Below are 18,800 nucleotides of genomic sequence, written 5' to 3' on the forward strand. Positions count from 1 at the left end.
TTCATGTATATTTTTGCTGTTAATTAAATGTCTTGCTCTAGTTTTAAATAATAACTATTCATTTCAAATCTCTAAAAGTATTCGCATTTTGCAAGCGTTAGCAACATCTATCTATAAATGCACCATGTCTGTGTCTGTGTCTCTGTAATCCACGTAACTGGAGAACCCGGACCAAACCAGACGGACGGCGTGCCACGGGTTATTTGCTACACACATTGACATGACAGGCTGTCACTCATAACCTTGGACTTGCAAGACAAAAACAAAGTATAATTAAAAAAAAATCTTTTCACTCATTTCAAAAATAGTGGCAGAACATGCGGACTATGTGGGAACTTCAACGGGAACCAGAATGACGAGTTCCTCACGGCCGCTGGACTTGTGGCCTCTTCTGCCACTGTGTTTGGCAATGCCTGGAAGGTGCCCAGCAACAACACCTGCAGTGAAGGGTGTGGCGCGTCCTGCCCGCGCTGTGCCAACGAGGCGCCCTCTAGGGCCCAATGTGAGGTGATCCGAGCCTCTGAGGGCCCCCTCAGTTTCTGCCATGGGGAGGTGGACCCAACGCCTTACTTCAATGACTGTGTGTTTGATGTGTGCATTACGGAGAGCAGAGGCCAAGATGTGCTGTGCAGAGCTATTCAGACTTACGTCAGCGCCTGCCAATCTGCCAATGTTAGAATCTACCCTTGGAGGCAGAACACTGTCTGCGGTAAGTTAACAAGCTTTATACTCTGGCACCCAAGGCATCTGGGTCAAATCTATTGTTCTCGGCTCTGTACTGTACATGCAGTATCTGTATCAGTAGAAAATGCAGTCAGACAAGGATTATGAATTATGCCATCAGACAGAAGAATAAATTAACCGCCCTTGTCACCCAGTCAAACAAGTTTTTATCAACGATTCTATACTGGAAGTACTGTATCAGCCAAGCCTACTTAGATGGTCAAGAGTAGGAAAGATTGATTGATTGATTGATTTGCAGAATTACACTAGCCTACATTTCAAGTACAACTCAATACAATAACTGTTAACTGTGAGTGGACGACACCATAAAGCATTACACTTGTTTACAATAAGGCCCACCGTCGTAAATGGCTATTTAAGTCAAGAAAACGGTAGACCTGGGAGAAAACTGGATAGCGACCATTGTGTGTCTCGTTGTGAATCCTCAAAGCAACTGGCATGAAGGAGCTGCCAAACCTGGGGAAGTGAATCTGTTATTTCCTCACTTGCTCAGATACCCCACTATATCTAGGTGGAGGGGGTGGGAGGGATTCTCTATGATGGCATCCAGCTTATGCACCATGCACTCCTCCACCCCCTCCAGTGAGGTCCCCACGACAGAGCCTGCCTTCCTCACCAGCCTGTTTAGGAAGGCAGGCTACTGTATATCACTATATTAGTACAAATCCAGTCAGACCAGGCTTATTAAGATATCATCAGACGGATGAATAAACAAGCCTCCTTTACTGGAAGTACTTTATCAGCCAAGACTACTTTATAGTATATCAGTACTGTAGTCAGACAAGGTTTATTGAGATACCATCAAAGAGAACAATAAACAAGTTTTCGTTACTGGAAGTACTTTAAAAGCCATGCCTACTTCACAGGAAGAATGAAACGTGCCTACGCTACTGTATAAACTAAGCCTTCCTTACTTTCTCCCTTGCAGGGCTTGATTGTCCAGCAAACAGCCATTATGAGCTTTGTGGCACAGACTGCGGGCACACATGTGCCAGCAGCATCGATGCTAGCTGCGAGCAAGTGTGTGCCGAAGGCTGTTTCTGTGATGAGGGTTATCTCAGGAGTGGAGGCCAGTGTGTCCCTGTGGAACAATGTGGCTGCCAGTACGATGGATTCTACTTTGGGGTAATTAAGTTGCTTTCCAGTCAGTTCCTCATATTTTCTTTTCACATAACCTTTTGAAGTACTATATGTCCCATACAAATAAAAAGCTTCAGTAACAAATCCAACCCTTCCCCGACTGTGCAGTCTCAGGGATTTCACTGCTAAAGGCATTTTGTAGGGTATGAGCCGTATGACAAAGATTTTAACCGCATGGTATACTCAAAAACAACAATAATACAATTTCAGATTAAAATATTAACAGTATTTGACCAGGATGATCCACACATATTGGCCACTTTGATTTCCTTGGGCTTACAGTACATTTCTGCCGCTTGTGTGATCACTATACCAAAGAAGCAAACAAATACGAGGAAGGAAGGCACTGGAGCAACTCAGACAGTTTAAGCCCTTTTTAATTCACAGGGTGAAAGTAAAAATGTACGTTTCGATGGATCGTTCACATCTTCGTCAGGTCATATGGTCACATGACCTGACAAAGATGTGACTGATACACCGAAACGTTGTAAATGTAATCCCTCAAATATAATATTAATATTATGTTCCAACTTTACCTCACCAGTTCTATTTTGTGCAAGAAAGATAAGTTGAAATATAGATTGTCTATAGTTTGTAAGTGAATAATGAGCACATAAATCAGCATTAAGTTAACAAGCTTTATAATCTGGCACCCAAGACATCTGGGTCAAATCTATTGTTCTCGGCTCTGTATATGCAGTATCTGTATCAGTAGAAAATGGAGTCAGACAAGGATTATGAATTATGCCATCAGACAGAAGAATAAATTAACGGCCCTTGTCACCCAGTCAAACAAGTTTTTATCAAAGATTCTATACTGGCAGTACTGTATCAGCCAAGCCTACTTCAAGAGTAGGAAAGATTGATTGATTGATTTATTTATTAACAGTTTGCAGAATTACAGTACATTTCAAGTACAACTCAATACAATAACTGTTAACTGTGAGTGGATGACACCATAAAGCATTACAGTTGTTTACAATAAGGCCCACCATTTTCAATTAATCAAAGTACTGTCGTAAATGGCTATTTAAGGCAAGAAAACGGTAGACCGGGGAGAAAACTGGATAGCGACCATTGTGTGTCAATTTCAGATTAAAATATTAACAGTAGGATTTGACCAGGATGATCCACACATATTGGCCACTTTGATTTCCTTGGGCTTACAGTACATTTCTGCCGCTTGTGTGATCACTATACCAAAGAAGCAAACAAATACGAGGAAGGAAGGCACTGGAGCAACTCAGACAGTTTAAGCCCTTTTTAATTCACAGGGTGAAAGTAAAAATGTACGTTTCGATGGATCGTTCACATCTTCGTCAGGTCATATGGTCACATGACCTGACAAAGATGTGACCGATACACCGAAACGTTGTAATCCCTCAAATATAATATTAATATTATGTTCCAACTTTAACCAGTTCTATTTTGTGCAAGAAAAATAAGTTGAAATATAGATTGTCTATAGTTTGTAAGTGAATAATCAGCACATAAATCAGCATTAAGTTAACAAGCTTTATAATCTGGCACCCAAGACATCTGGGTCAAATCTATTGTTCTCGGCTCTGTACATGCAGTATCTGTATCAGTAGAAAATGCAGTCAGACAAGGATTATGAATTATGCCATCAGACAGAAGAATAAATTAACCAGTTCTATTTTGTGCAAGAAAAATAAGTTGAAATATAGATTGTCTATAGTTTGTAAGTGAATAATGAGCACATAAATCAGCATTAAGTTAACAAGCTTTATAATCTGGCACCCAAGACATCTGGGTCAAATCTATTGTTCTCGGCTCTGTATATGCAGTATCTGTATCAGTAGAAAATGCAGTCAGACAAGGATTATGAATTATGCCATCAGACAGAAGAATAAATTAACGGCCCTTGTCACCCAGTCAAACAAGTTTTTATCAACGATTCTATACTGGAAGTACTGTATCAGCCAAGCCTACTTCAAGAGTAGGAAAGATTGATTGATTGATTGATTGATTTATTTATTAACAGTTTGCAGAATTACAGTACATTTCAAGTACAACTCAATACAATAACTGTTAACTGTGAGTGGATGACACCACAAAGCATTACAGTTGTTTACAATAAGGCCCACCATTTTCAATTAATCAAAGTACTGTCGTAAATGGCTATTTAAGGAAAGAAAACGGTAGACCTGGGAGAAAACTGGATAGCGACCATTGTGTGTCAATTTCAGATTAAAATATTAACAGTAGGATTTGACCAGGATGATCCACACATATTGGCCACTTTGATTTCCTTGGGCTTACAGTACATTTCTGCCGCTTGTGTGATCACTATACCAAAGAAGCAAACAAATACGAGGAAGGAAGGCACTGGAGCAACTCAGACAGTTTAAGCCCTTTTTAATTCACAGGGTGAAAGTAAAAATGTACGTTTCGTTCACATCTTCGTCAGGTCATATGGTCACATGACCTGACAAAGATGTGACTGATACACCGAAACGTTGTAATCCCTCAAATATAATATTAATATTATGTTCCAACTTTAACCAGTTCTATTTTGTGCAAGAAAAATAAGTTGAAATATAGATTGTCTATAGTTTGTAAGTGAATAATGAGCACATAAATCAGCATTAAGTTAACAAGCTTTATAATCTGGCACCCAAGACATCTGGGTCAAATCTATTGTTCTCGGCTCTGTACATGCAGTATCTGTATCAGTAGAAAATGCAGTCAGACAAGGATTATGAATTATGCCATCAGACAGAAGAATAAATTAACCAGTTCTATTTTGTGCAAGAAAAATAAGTTGAAATATAGATTGTCTATAGTTTGTAAGTGAATAATGAGCACATAAATCAGCATTAAGTTAACAAGCTTTATAATCTGGCACCCAAGACATCTGGGTCAAATCTATTGTTCTCGGCTCTGTATATGCAGTATCTGTATCAGTAGAAAATGCAGTCAGACAAGGATTATGAATTATGCCATCAGACAGAAGAATAAATTAACGGCCCTTGTCACCCAGTCAAACAAGTTTTTATCAACGATTCTATACTGGAAGTACTGTATCAGCCAAGCCTACTTCAAGAGTAGGAAAGATTGATTGATTGATTGATTGATTTATTTATTAACAGTTTGCAGAATTACAGTACATTTCAAGTACAACTCAATACAATAACTGTTAACTGTGAGTGGATGACACCACAAAGCATTACAGTTGTTTACAATAAGGCCCACCATTTTCAATTAATCAAAGTACTGTCGTAAATGGCTATTTAAGGCAAGAAAACGGTAGACCTGGGAGAAAACTGGATAGCGACCATTGTGTGTCAATTTCAGATTAAAATATTAACAGTAGGATTTGACCAGGATGATCCACACATATTGGCCACTTTGATTTCCTTGGGCTTACAGTACATTTCTGCCGCTTGTGTGATCACTATACCAAAGAAGCAAACAAATACGAGGAAGGAAGGCACTGGAGCAACTCAGACAGTTTAAGCCCTTTTTAATTCACAGGGTGAAAGTAAAAATGTACGTTTCGTTCACATCTTCGTCAGGTCATATGGTCACATGACCTGACAAAGATGTGACTGATACACCGAAACGTTGTAATCCCTCAAATATAATATTAATATTATGTTCCAACTTTAACCAGTTCTATTTTGTGCAAGAAAAATAAGTTGAAATATAGATTGTCTATAGTTTGTAAGTGAATAATGAGCACATAAATCAGCATTAAGTTAACAAGCTTTATAATCTGGCACCCAAGACATCTGGGTCAAATCTATTGTTCTCGGCTCTGTACATGCAGTATCTGTATCAGTAGAAAATGCAGTCAGACAAGGATTATGAATTATGCCATCAGACAGAAGAATAAATTAACCAGTTCTATTTTGTGCAAGAAAAATAAGTTGAAATATAGATTGTCTATAGTTTGTAAGTGAATAATGAGCACATAAGGGAAGTTGTATTTATACAACGTAGTTTAGGGAGAAGAGACCTCCTTCCGCTTGACCTTAACCACACCTCCCTCATTATCAACAACTCCTCCCTCCTCATCAACTCACCTGCCTTTCATTATCACCCAGCCAATCCCTGGTGCAATCACCACAGCATAAATACACCTGCGATCTCTCAACCAAGTTGTTTGTTCTGCTCCACGACAGACCAAACATGGGTTGTGAGTACTGCACTTGTAGATCGGCTATTTTCACTATTCTTCAAAATCGCCATCCTCCTCCACACCAACCTCCTCCTTCCGCCTCGATTCTCTAGGAATCCAGGGGGGGCAGTGGCGGAGCAGAGAGCTCATTCCGAGTATAGAGCAAAGATGACCGTCAGCTCCAGAGACTATGCCCCCACCCTGAGTCTCGCCCTACCTTGGGTTCCTACTCCATGCATTCACCTCATTCTGTTTCAATAAACTGTTAATCTTGAGCGAAGGTGTGGTCTCTTACTAAGTGAAGTGAAGTATTAATATGTAGGCCTACTGTACAGCCTGAGCCTACAGTACAGGTGCAGAGTGGAAAAACAACTTAAGAACCACTGACTATGAAATGGAAGTAAAGCAAACTCAGGTAGAACAACAAACCACCAACATGATTTCTGAGTGCAGTGTGCTTCTCTCTTTCCCTTATGCGTTACAGGCTGGGGAGATTTTCTGGACACCCGGTTGCTCCCAGCGATGTGAATGCTTTGCCCCGAATGATCTGCGTTGCTCTGCTGTATCCTGTACCCCCACACAAGAGTGCACGATCGAAAACGGCCAACTAGGCTGCTTTGATGCATTGACCACCTGCACTGTGTGGGGGGACCCCCACTATATCACCTTTGATGGTGCACTGGCTCATTTCCAGGGCACATGCTCTTACGTCATCACAGAGAGTGTGAATAGCACTGCCACTGAAACTGGGTTCAGAGTGGTCGCGACTAACAATCACCGTGGCAGCAATCGTGTATCATTTGTGTCAGCAGTGGACATATACCTGTCGAATCAACAAGAGACAGCCCATGTCAGGATTGGAGCCAACAGGAGAGTGAAGGTAAATTCATTGGAAAACGCAACTATTATGCCACTGAGCTTGGGACACAGCAACACAGCTGCTAGTTATTTTATTAACATACTCTACCATACAGATTGCTTAAAACAACGTTGAATTCATTAAAATGACTAATTAATAAATAATAGGATTGTAGCTTCAAAGATAATTAATTAATCTATCTGTGAACACATATCAGTATAAGCATAATTAGCTGAATATTAATTATCAGTGCTTCTCTCTCTTATATTCCAGGTTGACAACAGTGATGTGTCTCTCCCTGCCACTGTGGGCAGTCTAGCTCAGGTGGAAAGTGATGGATCTTATGTAGTGGTCAACACCCGTCATGTGATTGTCCAGTTTGATGGCCGGAGCACTCTGTTGGTCAGAGTGGGTAAAAACCACCGCAACAGAGTTGTTGGCATGTGTGGTAACTTCAACGGTGACCCTGCAGATGACAAAGCCTTGCCCGATGGCACAGTGGCACAGAATGACAACGATTTTGGTGATGGCTGGAAGTCTCCAACCAGCCGTTCTGGGTGAGCCAATTATCGACTGATATTTTCGGTCTTTTATTTGCACAGTACAAAACAGTACAAAAGGTAACAATTTCTTAAAATACACATGAAATAAGTGCTGATGAGAAATTAATCCCATATAGGGCGTATACAAGGTTCTCACCTAAAATAATAAACAAGTAGTAAGTTAAACATATTAATCAAACATAAAACACGACAAACGTGTGAAGCTGCACGTGGTACGGCTGAAGTGAGGATAGAGATTATTGGATTGTCTAGTAGAATTATAAGCATGAACTTGCGAGTTGGTCATAAAATATACGTTGAAAGGTGTAGTAAGCATATTGGAGCCACATGGCAGATGGAGCCACATGGTTATAGAAGAGGTAGCTATATTTCAAGCAACGTGTAGGGTGAAATATAAATTTGGCTTAACCTCCATATCCTTAGATGTGGGGCCACAGATGACCGTAGCGGTGGCGGCGTAGAGAATTGTCGCTTCAGAGAGGAGTACTCACAGCTGTGTAGCATCCTCACCAACGCTACTGGCCCGTTCAGCACCTGCCACCTGCACTCTGACCCTCAGCCATTCTTCACTTCCTGTGTCTATGACCTCTGCCTCTACTCGCCGGCCAATGGCATGCTGTGTTCTGCTGTCTCGTCCTATGAGACAACCTGTGCAGTCTTGGGTCTGGAAATCCCACAGTGGCGTTCTGATTTGCAGTGTGGTACGTAGACTAGACAGACACTACTTTGACAAAATTGCCAAGATAACAAAGAAAGATTAATGGTTTAAAATAATAAATAAATAATCTCTTGTCCCAGATGGGTCCAAAGGTATTTCCCACTCTTTCTTACGCTGTCTTGTTTATGTCTCCATGTCTCCAGCGGAGACAGACCCCTGTGAGGAGCTGGACTGTGTCGAGCATGAGTGGTGTGGGGAGAAGCGAGGTGTCCACGGCTGCTTCTGTGATGAGAACCACCATCGCCACAACAACGAGAGCTATGGTACAGTACAGGTCAAACTGAACAAATATGATGAAACCCTCTTTCAACAGTTAACAGCACTATTAACAGTGCTGTATGGATTGTCTGTTAATTACATGAATCAGGAGTCTGAAACACTCAAGTATGGCGTGTGTGCGTGGATAGAGGAAAGTAGAGACAATGAATGTTTATGAAAGATAAGTCATATGCGACACTTCTTTCATAGCAATACATGCTGTAGAGATCATACACAATGTTGCTATTATTATTAAGACAAGGAAATGAAGATACACGCACACTGTGCTAGTGAAGTGCCTTTATTTGCACAAAAAAGTTGACTGTGACGTTTCGAGCACAATGCTCTTCCACAGACTCTGGGTCTGAGGAAGAGCATTGCGCTCGAAACGTCACAGTCAACTTTTTTTTGTGTGTATATACTACTACCGCTCGGCACCTGCCCAAGTTTGGGTTGGATGTGCATGTCTTTGTACTTTTTCGCTATTATTATTAAGAGCATAATATGCCTTCTGGCACAGATTTGCACTATATACACACATTTCTAGTTGTAGTTGTTGTTTTTGGTGTATTACATTATAAAATATAAAATATATTCTGATCTCTCTCCCGTATTTAGATTCATTTGTCTCCTGTGCCAGTAGTGCAGCCAACATGTCCTTGTCTCGCTGTCAGCTGTTTGAAGCTGGCTTCCATCCTGAGGTCCTCCATCTCAAGGACTCATCCTGCAATGGGACTCTCCAGAATGGAAGGCTGGTGTTCCACTTCGATAACAATGCAGAGCAGTGTGGGACAGTTCTCTCGGTACAAATGTCCAAAGTCTAGAATGTTGTAGTTAAAGTACTTTTATCAGCACACTAGATACCTGTCTAGGGTAGGATTGATGCTGTATAGCTGTATAGTAAAGTATATCGTTTTTACTCGAGTTCAAGGCTTTTTTACGAAATTGTATTGTATTGTATTCACTATTCAGCGTCTAAATGCATTCAATCAACCTAAAAAAAAAAAAAACAGCCAGCTGAATACTTTTATGCTTCGTTATACATGACCCTTTCGTTTAAAGTATAAATTTGCATCCCTAATACACTTTTGTAATTTCCCCCTGATAGAGCAATGGGTCCTACTTCATGTACAAGAACGTCATCTCAGGTGATGTGGACCCCCATGACAGGATCATAAGTCGTGAGAGGAACATCCACCTGCCTTTCAGCTGCGAGTACCCTCTGAGCCAGTCTCTGTCCATGGCTATCGGCATTAACCCCATGGAGAGGTAAGAGTACCCTCTGAGCCAGTCTCTGTCCATGGCTGTCGGCATTAACCCCATGGATGGAGAGGTAAGAGAACCCTCTGAGCCAGTCTCTGTCAATGGCTGTCGGCATTAACCCCATGGAGAGGTAAGAGTACCCTCTGAGCCAGTCTCTGTCAATGGCTGTCGGCATTAACCCCATGGAGAGGTAAGAGTACCCTCTGAGCCAGTCTCTGTCCATGGCTGTCGGCATTAACCCCATGGAGAGGTAAGAGCCACTGCATCCCATTACCCATGCAGAACAAATGCGGACGGAAATAAAAGCCTGTGTACCGAGGCTACCCAAAAACACATTCCACCACAATCCCCTTATTTCATACGCATCCTTCCATTGGAAGGCGCCAAGGTGGTTTTAGTTAGTCTGTTCTGGTGCATGAATTACTCGTTGTATAACATCTCAGACTGTTGGCCTCAGCTTCATTGAGGTGTGAGCCAGAACATTTTCGGATATTTTTTGTGTCTTGAATGGAGATACAAATAAAATACAATACACTACACTACCTACCTAGTATTTTTATTTTTTTGTGTTGAATCAAATTATTACTTGGTTTTCAATATTTCTTACCTTCTAACTTTGATCCCCTTATATGTAATGTATTTGTTTTGTTTTTCTGTAGCATTGTGTCCAGGAGACTTCCATCAGGGATGGGCCGCTATCGTATGAGAATGATCCCATTCTTGGACGCCGGCTACCATTTCCCCTACACCGGTGACGGTAACATGGAAGTGGAAATAGACCAGAGGATGTACATTGAGGTGCGATCGGAGGGAGTGGACAGGCACCAGATCGCCACTGTTCTGGACTCCTGCTGGGCCACGCCTGTCAACAACGCCAACTATGCTGTCCGCTGGGATCTCCTTGTTAGAGAGTAAGCGATCTAATTATTTTTATTCAATTTTATTATGGTGCAAGTTACAAGTACAAGTTGTCTCATGACAAGATACATAATACTGTAGAGCAGAAGCCAAACATTTCTCCCGCGGGGGAAAGAAACACATGTAACAATTTTTTTATTTTTTTTCATTTAAAACATTGAAATAAATGTGTTGATTGACGTGTTAAAGTCGGAATCAAATAATAGTTCATTAAAGTAAAATCCTCTGAAAACACACACAGCCCACATATCAGGTGGATGGGCCACAAGTAAGATTTTCATCCAGAAAAGGTAGAGAATCACTGAAAATCAGAACATGGCTCTTGATGGGCGTGACCAACCGCCCGAGGATGTATTTCATAGGAGTTACTGTGTGATTTAATGTGATGAGTTTTGACAATGGTAACTGATCCCTTGCACCTGCACAGTAAAATCATCAGTGTTATTTATATGAGTGTTTTAGTACATATTTACATTTTTAATATAATACAGATATCGCAAGACAATTTGTAGCCCACAAACATCCTGAAACACTTGTCTCCTCTCTTTCAGCTCCACTATATTTCCCTCCTTGATCTAGCTGCTACATTGTTTTGTAATAATTGCAACATATTTCCCTGTGGTCCAGGTGTCCTAATGAACGGGACACTACAGTAGAACTGGACATGAATGGTGTCTCCGACGTGGCACGTTTCTCCTTCAAGATGTTCACCTTCAACAACTTCTCCACCATCTACCTGCACTGCCAGATCCACTTGTGTCTGATACACCAGCAGGACTGCACTGCTGTATGTATCCGTGTGTGTGTGTGTGTGTGTGTGTGTGTGTGTGTGTGTGTGTGTGTGTGTGTGTGTGTGTGTGTGTGTGTGTGTGTGTGTGTGTGTGTGTGTGTGTGTGTGTGTGTGTGTGTGTGTGTGTGTGTGTGTGTGTGTGTGTGTGTGTGTGTGTGTGTGTGTGTGTGTGTGTGTGTGTGTGTGTGTGTGTGTGTTCCCATGACAGTTTTCTCACATAGTATACATTTGTATCTTTAGTGTCTTTGAGCATCGGCTAATAATATGAATGCTACTTTCCTGCAGCATTGCTACCCTGGCGACCACCAGAGACGACGCAGGGAGTCCTATGACATTGCAGGTGTCTCACTGGGACTGGGACCAATAACCTGGAAAGGTATGGGAGGTACAGTTATCTTATCTTTATGACGGTTATGTATAAATCCCATACATCTCTATTATTTATCTTAGTGATTTAATCACTTTTCTTTTTTTCTTTTTTTTAGGTGAACGGTCGATGAGGTCTGTGTTAAGAAGTGGCACTTCCAGTCACTTTGCATGCCTGCTGATCCTGGTAGTCACTTCACTGACTGTTGCAGCCCTGGCTTAAGAATTTAGGAACACACATGCGCACACACGCATACAATATATATGCTTAATATATTCAGTAGATATCCAATAATATCCAAGTGTGCAGATGTAAGTATATGCTGGTGATTGTGATTATGAAAATTAAGATTAAGTCAAATGTGTGATAATTCTGTCTCCGAGTATGAGTACCTGTTTATGAAGGAAAAGCAACAGTAGGGGGCAGCAAAAGATCAACCACAGAAGACAGCATTTCTGCAGATTCATACAATGATGATGATGATGATATGCTCAGGGCATTTCAATATGCTCATACTAATGATTTATTTTGTATGTTATACGTAGGGCGTTCAACTCTTAGCTTTTCTGAACACTATATCTTTCAAATATCAAGTATTCAGTGTGAAAAATAAATTTGACCTCTTAACAGATGTAAATGAGTTATAACCTATGAGTATATGGAAAAACACACAATTTCAAACAGGACATCCATACACACAACAACCAACACCATAACCATTGATTTGCAAAAGCTCTCACTTGACATGAAAGAGCCTGTCAGTGATACAGTATGTCAGGTTGAGTTTCTCTCCCTTTTGAACCTCCATTGTCGGAGCCAGAGTTTGGACAGACAATGCTGGTATCCCCTGTGTCCTCTTGTCTAGTGAGGAAATCCATCACTGTCCGCCAATGTGTCCTGAAACGGTACAGAGTGAGGCCAGGGATATAACAATGATTATCACACACACAGCAATTGTCATTGGTATTATGTTATGTTACAAATGCGCCAAAAGAGTGATTGGTTTCCAATACTTTCAACACTATATCCTTTGGACACATTAATTTACATTACATCAAATTATTGTAATGCAATTAGCAGGCAATCTTATAAAGGGTAAAGACCACCTGTAAGTGCACATACAATCACAGTATTGACCATATTTACATGGAGGTCATTTTGTCATACTCAACCCTGACAAGGTGGGGCCACCGGGGTCACCCCCTCCAAGAAAACAGTTATTTCCAACAAATGTCAACAATAGTCTTCAAGGTTTCCATTTGTCTGTGATGGCAGCTGAATAGCTAAATACTTATGTATGGGACTGAACTCTGATTGTTTGACAAGTTGGGCTTTCGTATGGTTCAGCATGGTTAATCCTGTGGCTTATGTAGCTTTTCCTGCCTTACAATGTCAACATGTGACAAAGTGTGAGAGAAAGCGAGGCCACAGATTGGCCTTCATAAGGGCATGAGTGAGTACAAATCAAAGAGAACACTACAGAGAATAACAAAAACGACAGGAGAGAAGTATAGAGAAGGGAAGGCAAGTAAACCATAATAACTGACAGCATCCATATCAGGTATCTGGCTTTCCAAAACTCAAAGGCACTGTACAGTACTAGGTCTATATCCAGCTGAACCTCACATCACATACCCATTTCATTCCACTCTGCCCAGTCACACATCCTTTTAATCTCTTTCACTTTCTTTCCTGCTCTGTCCCTCGTTCAGTCTCTTGTATTCTGTCTCTAATCCAATTGACTAAGTGCACTTCTATTCCTGAAGGCACACAAATCTTGTCCCCACAGTCCCCTCAAACACGACCCACATCTTTTGACCATAATGACATCCACATGTGGCTAAATGTTACTTACCGTTAGTTTGTAAACAGCTGTCACAAATACTTAATGACATTCTCTCTGATGCCAGTATCTCCTGTGCTAAAGCTGCATATACTGTAGGCAACAAATTGTGGTTTCAGAGAGAAAGCTGCATGCTAAACTATGTAAAATTGTCTGGACTAAGCATCTGTGTCAAATACTACACAAACAATACGTCAAAATTGGTACAAAATATGAAAATTATTATGTGCAACAACTACAAAGAGTCACTTCCCTTCAGTCGTACCGTACATATTACAGTAAACCCTGGAGTGATGATTTAACTTTGAGAAATAATTAACATGGATTTTGCTACATGAAGCCTTGACAGGTTCAAGTGAGCATACCAACACCTCAATGGATGTCTTTGGTATTTCACATAGAAGTACTGTACCATTCATTCAGTCATTCAGTTTGTCTCAATAAACACCATCAAAGGAATACCACTCATTTTAAAGCATGCTGGATGGGCTCCATAAGCTGACATAGTACCATTCACAACTTCAAGTCATACCGCGTGAGACTGCTGGTTGTTTTTCAAAACGCTCTATTCAGATGTCCCCGCTTTCTTTTCAAAAACTCCTCCCATGTGTCCTCAGGGTGGGATTTCCTGCTGAGGTTCGTCCAATGTACCTTTCACTCTCCGACTGTGTTCAGACAACATCTGCGTCGTCAAAACCCTTAATGCACTGATCCCTTTTATTTCACCTTCAAGTTGTTTTCTGAGCCACCCCTGTGTCACGACAGGGGTGTGTCATTGATTTGTAGCCTCAAGAGGAAGGTGAAGAGGGGGATAGAATGTGTGTGTGTGTGTGGGGGGGGGGGGGGGGGGAGAAGAGTGGCAGCTTGTTTACTTTTACAAGATGTTGAAGACTTTGCCAGCTAAATTGGATTCCCTCATTGGGTCCCTGTTGTGGTGTGTTGGAGGGGTCAGCAATAGTCTCATCTGACCTTTGACATCCACTTTTTCCACTTTACCCCTCTGTGTATGTCAACACTGATCACTATGCAACTTGCAAATAATTAAATTTGAACTAAACTCAGCCTATTATTGACAATATTATACCAATCACGTATGAAAATATTGAATAGAAATCAAAACATATTTTTTGTTAGACAGAAAGGACTATTCATTGCATTGTCACATGCATATATTTAACTGCAATGGCCAGGCCAGTCCAGACAGCCTACTAATATATCAGTCACCTACAGTACTAATATCGCTACTCTTTTGTGCGCTGACCCCTGACGAATTCACAGTCACCGGTTGAAACACTTATTCTGCTTAAGGTTAAAGGTAAAACAATCAGGAGGTGTTTAAACACAGCAAATAGTTACCGGATGAGCAAGGGACAGATGTTGCGTATTACAAGGATGAGGTGGACACGCTCTACCACGTCTGGCACAATTTGTTCCACTACTGCGTGGTTAATCATTTACTCAAAGTATTGACTTAGTCAGTCAGTCAGTCAGTCAGTCAGTCAGTCTGTCTGTCTGTCTGTCTGTCTGTCTGTCTGTCTCTCATTCTCTCTCTCACGCACTCACGAACGCACGCACAATAGTTAATTACAGAGGTAAATCGGTGTAGAAAAGTTTATCCAAGCATTTGTAACATCTAACATCCTGCCACAACAAACAATCATAAATTATAATTGTCAGTCTGAGGCTAATGTGGCCATGCAGGCCCAGTATTAAACTCAAGGTTTGAATCCAGATGCTCCACAAATGTACCAGCTTCAGGCCTACGTCAAATTCCTTATTTAGCCCTGCCTTTGTGGAAGAGCCGAGATTCAAATTATCTTGTGTTTTGAGAGAAAACTCAATTTAGAAAAGTATGTTTGGTCATTGATGCCCAGTCATGCGGATGACACAACATGGATTAACATGCTTACTGTTTCCTGTCTCCTTAATAGAAAATGCTGCGAACTAATTATCTATGTTTTCTATCACATTGTTTTCCTGTTTTCTTACACAAGGCCTACAGTGTCTTAATCAGGCCTTAGTCATCTATTGTTACTGTCTTGAGTAATTGGAATTCCCTGGTGAATTTAATACTCCTGAGAAGGTTGGACATTGTGTGTGGAAAATCAGGATTATGTTAGGTTAACTAGATGTGCCATACAGTGTGCTTCATGGATATAGCATGGCATGCAGCATATCCATATCCTGTTCCCAAAACCCATGGGGCCAAACTTGATATTTCATAAGCCTGATACACCAAAATATGCTTAATTTAAAGCTGCAATCCAGACTTATGTTAGTGAATAAACAAATATTTAAACCAATCAGTATGGTAGAGTTGATACATTAGTCTAATCTAACAACTGTTGTGGTTGGAGGTGGACTTCCCGCTCTACTACTAAATTTAGCTCGAGAGTAGGAACACTACTGGTTGACAAGAGGTATTGCCTGAAGCTCAAAGTGGGAGTTCTGTTTTAGCTCAGCATAGAAATGTCAGCCCTCGCGCAGGAGACCCTAGCTGGTTCGAATCCTGGGTATAGGACATAAATCTTGTGAATTGCAGCTTCAAATTCCGAAAACCATGTTATGTCCCATTCAAGGAGATGTAAAACCAATACTCTGGCTGCTGCTTATCAGCCCATCTTTCCTAGACATGATGGGTATTTGATTTATAATGTCTGTGGCCATGCTTTTTCCATCAGGCCACTGAAATATTAGATCAGAGTTTTACCAGGGGGCTTCCTCTTGCCATCTGGTTCTGTTGGTTAACAACACATGATCACTTCCACTGGTCCTATTCCTATACCTACTGGGTCCGTACATGTCTTGAGTTTACTGGCTTTAGATCAACATTATTAAAGTAACTGATGTATTCTTTTTTGAGGGGCGCTAGCCCCTCATATGTCCAGCTTTGAGCGTTTGTGTGAACACAAACATTGTCCTAACACAAACATTGAATGTCATTGACAAAACATTGACAATGAATGGCCAGTTTTGAGTGTTTGTGTAAACACAAACATTATTGTGTAAACACAAACATTGAAGACAAAAGTGAGGACGCAAATTGTGATTGGCCGGAATGAGATGATGTATGAGGTTAATTGTTAATGGTGCTCATCACTTCACACGGGTGTTAAATAGCTCTATTTTCTGATAGGAATCATTTGAATTGAGTGTTTGCTCACTAGGCTACTAACATTTTAGTGTTTAGAAAATACATTTTACATGGAAGTGATGACACAAAGAAATGAACAGACAAAACATGGAAACATTCAAGCTGATAAATCGGTATACTCTTTCCTGATTGCCTGAAATTGACAACCCACCTGAAAATTTAATTTTGGGTTTATGAGCTGGGTTACTGAATAAACATAAATGATTACTATTAGAAAGAGATTTAACAAAACAATCTTTGTTTTTAACCCAAATATTGTGCAGGTTATAATTCAACAAAAGCAGGTGAGATTTTGTCATCATAATTGATATAGTGTATAATTTGATACAACACAGTCTAGCTTTGCTATAGGCCTATTACACTTTGTAGGCCTATTTTAAAGTTAAAGAAACACTTATATTTTCAAATATAATTGGTCTTTAGCCTATAACTTATAGGCTAAAGACCAATTGACGCCAATGGACATGTCCATCTATGTATCTTTGGTGGGCTATGGTCAGAAACCTGCCTACATATAACATCATCAGCAAATATAAATTACAGCCTTTCTATTCATGGCAGTTATGCTGAAGTAGAAGCCATTATTATTGTGTTATTAAAAATATATATTAAAAGGACTAATAAGGTAAATAAAATGGGTGTGGTTGTCCTTTAATACTGTATACACACACGCACACACACACACACACACACACACACACACACACACACACACACACACACACACACACACACACACACACACACACACGTGAGCTGAAAAGGTGTGTATTCTATTAGGCTACATTGATTCATATTAATGGCACCAGTACCAAAAACCTGGGGTGGAGTCCTCTAGTGGACAACCAATGACCTGCAAGCTATGTACTGTATGTTTGTTTTCCACGGCAGCCGGCAGGTAGAATGGCGTGTATGATTGAACCTTAGGATTGAACCTTAGAGGTAACGCGCATTTCGTTCAGACGTTGGTTTGTGGCGCTATTGTACAGTATACAGTATAACTGCTGCATGTCTACCGTATGGGCACAACAAATTAAAATAACAAAAAGTAAAGAAAAGCTCAGTAGCCTACCTGGCTATACCTTCCTGGCTAATGCAAGTTGCCAGATAGAGGCCCAGATAAGGTAAGGTAAGGTACAGTTATAGCCTATCAGTTGTTCAAACATAGTTAGATTTTTTTTAGTAATATTGCAATGCATACACAGCCTATGTTTTATGTCGACCTGTGGCCTTCTTCCTATATTACATTTCCTGTTGTTTTTTGTCAAACACAACACGCCGCACCCACAATTGATGCTATTGCCTTCAGCTGTGTTTACTGTTGTGTACTGTTTACCTGTGAAATGGCTGCTGTGAGAGTCAGCGGTATATTCAGAGTTCAGACGTCAATTTGAAGTTGTTTTCAAAGTGATATTGTGAAGTACCGGTAGGCTATTACCCGGTATTTACCCTATAGTGTCTGGAATGTTTTTTTATATCAGAAGTGCAATGTCACAGTTCCAACACCAACTGGTATAAAATGTGCATGTTTGAATGTTTGTGTAAGTATGTCAACAAACAGTGAGCCTTAAGTTCAAATAGCTGCATGCATGCTTGTGTCTTTCAATAACTTGTTATTTGTCTTTCAATAACTTATTTACGAAGAAGTATGGTAGGCCTATATCAAATACAATATTAAACAAAAAGGCATGGATAGATAAGAAATAATTATTTGAAAAATAATATAGAAATAATTGGGTTAAACTTAAGAGTTATATTTTCAGGGAATAGTATTTGTAATGTAAGAATGCAAATTATATATATGTGTCTGTGAGAAGGTTTAGGTTCTATTATCTAATCTAGTACAAATAAAACATATTTATTGTAGGCTAAACACTGATTTCAAAATTATCACTGTAAGTACTTGATGGGCTGATTGATGCACTGCACACATGTAGTGGGATGAGGAACACCTCAGCGATGTCCTTCATGTCCCCTGTATCTCCTAACCTAGCTCTGATCCATAGCACGCACTCCTCCTAACCCATCACCCCCTCCAA

The 18,800-nt window shown here is 40.5% G+C and overlaps 1 protein-coding gene across 1 annotated transcript in view; it reads left to right on the forward strand.

Annotated features, from left to right (window-relative positions):
- The window catches only part of LOC308333549 (alpha-tectorin), a 38,597-nt gene extending 26,204 nt beyond the window's left edge, over positions 1 to 12,393 (forward strand). Inside the window, exons 33-44 of the mRNA XM_080790008.1 lie at positions 309 to 709; positions 1,673 to 1,869; positions 6,513 to 6,908; positions 7,161 to 7,444; positions 7,874 to 8,151; positions 8,312 to 8,431; positions 9,045 to 9,229; positions 9,535 to 9,695; positions 10,349 to 10,600; positions 11,235 to 11,394; positions 11,683 to 11,782; positions 11,883 to 12,393. Coding sequence (XP_080646134.1) covers positions 309 to 709; positions 1,673 to 1,869; positions 6,513 to 6,908; positions 7,161 to 7,444; positions 7,874 to 8,151; positions 8,312 to 8,431; positions 9,045 to 9,229; positions 9,535 to 9,695; positions 10,349 to 10,600; positions 11,235 to 11,394; positions 11,683 to 11,782; positions 11,883 to 11,986 — 2,638 coding nt within the window. The 3' untranslated portion in view covers positions 11,987 to 12,393. The remainder of the gene's footprint in view (positions 1 to 308; positions 710 to 1,672; positions 1,870 to 6,512; positions 6,909 to 7,160; positions 7,445 to 7,873; positions 8,152 to 8,311; positions 8,432 to 9,044; positions 9,230 to 9,534; positions 9,696 to 10,348; positions 10,601 to 11,234; positions 11,395 to 11,682; positions 11,783 to 11,882) is intronic.
- The last annotated feature ends 6,407 nt before the right edge of the window (positions 12,394 to 18,800 follow it).

Source organism: Protomyctophum bolini, assembly GCF_963924005.1.
Source record: "Protomyctophum bolini genome assembly, chromosome: 18".
Classification (NCBI taxonomy): Eukaryota; Metazoa; Chordata; class Actinopteri; order Myctophiformes; family Myctophidae; genus Protomyctophum; species Protomyctophum bolini.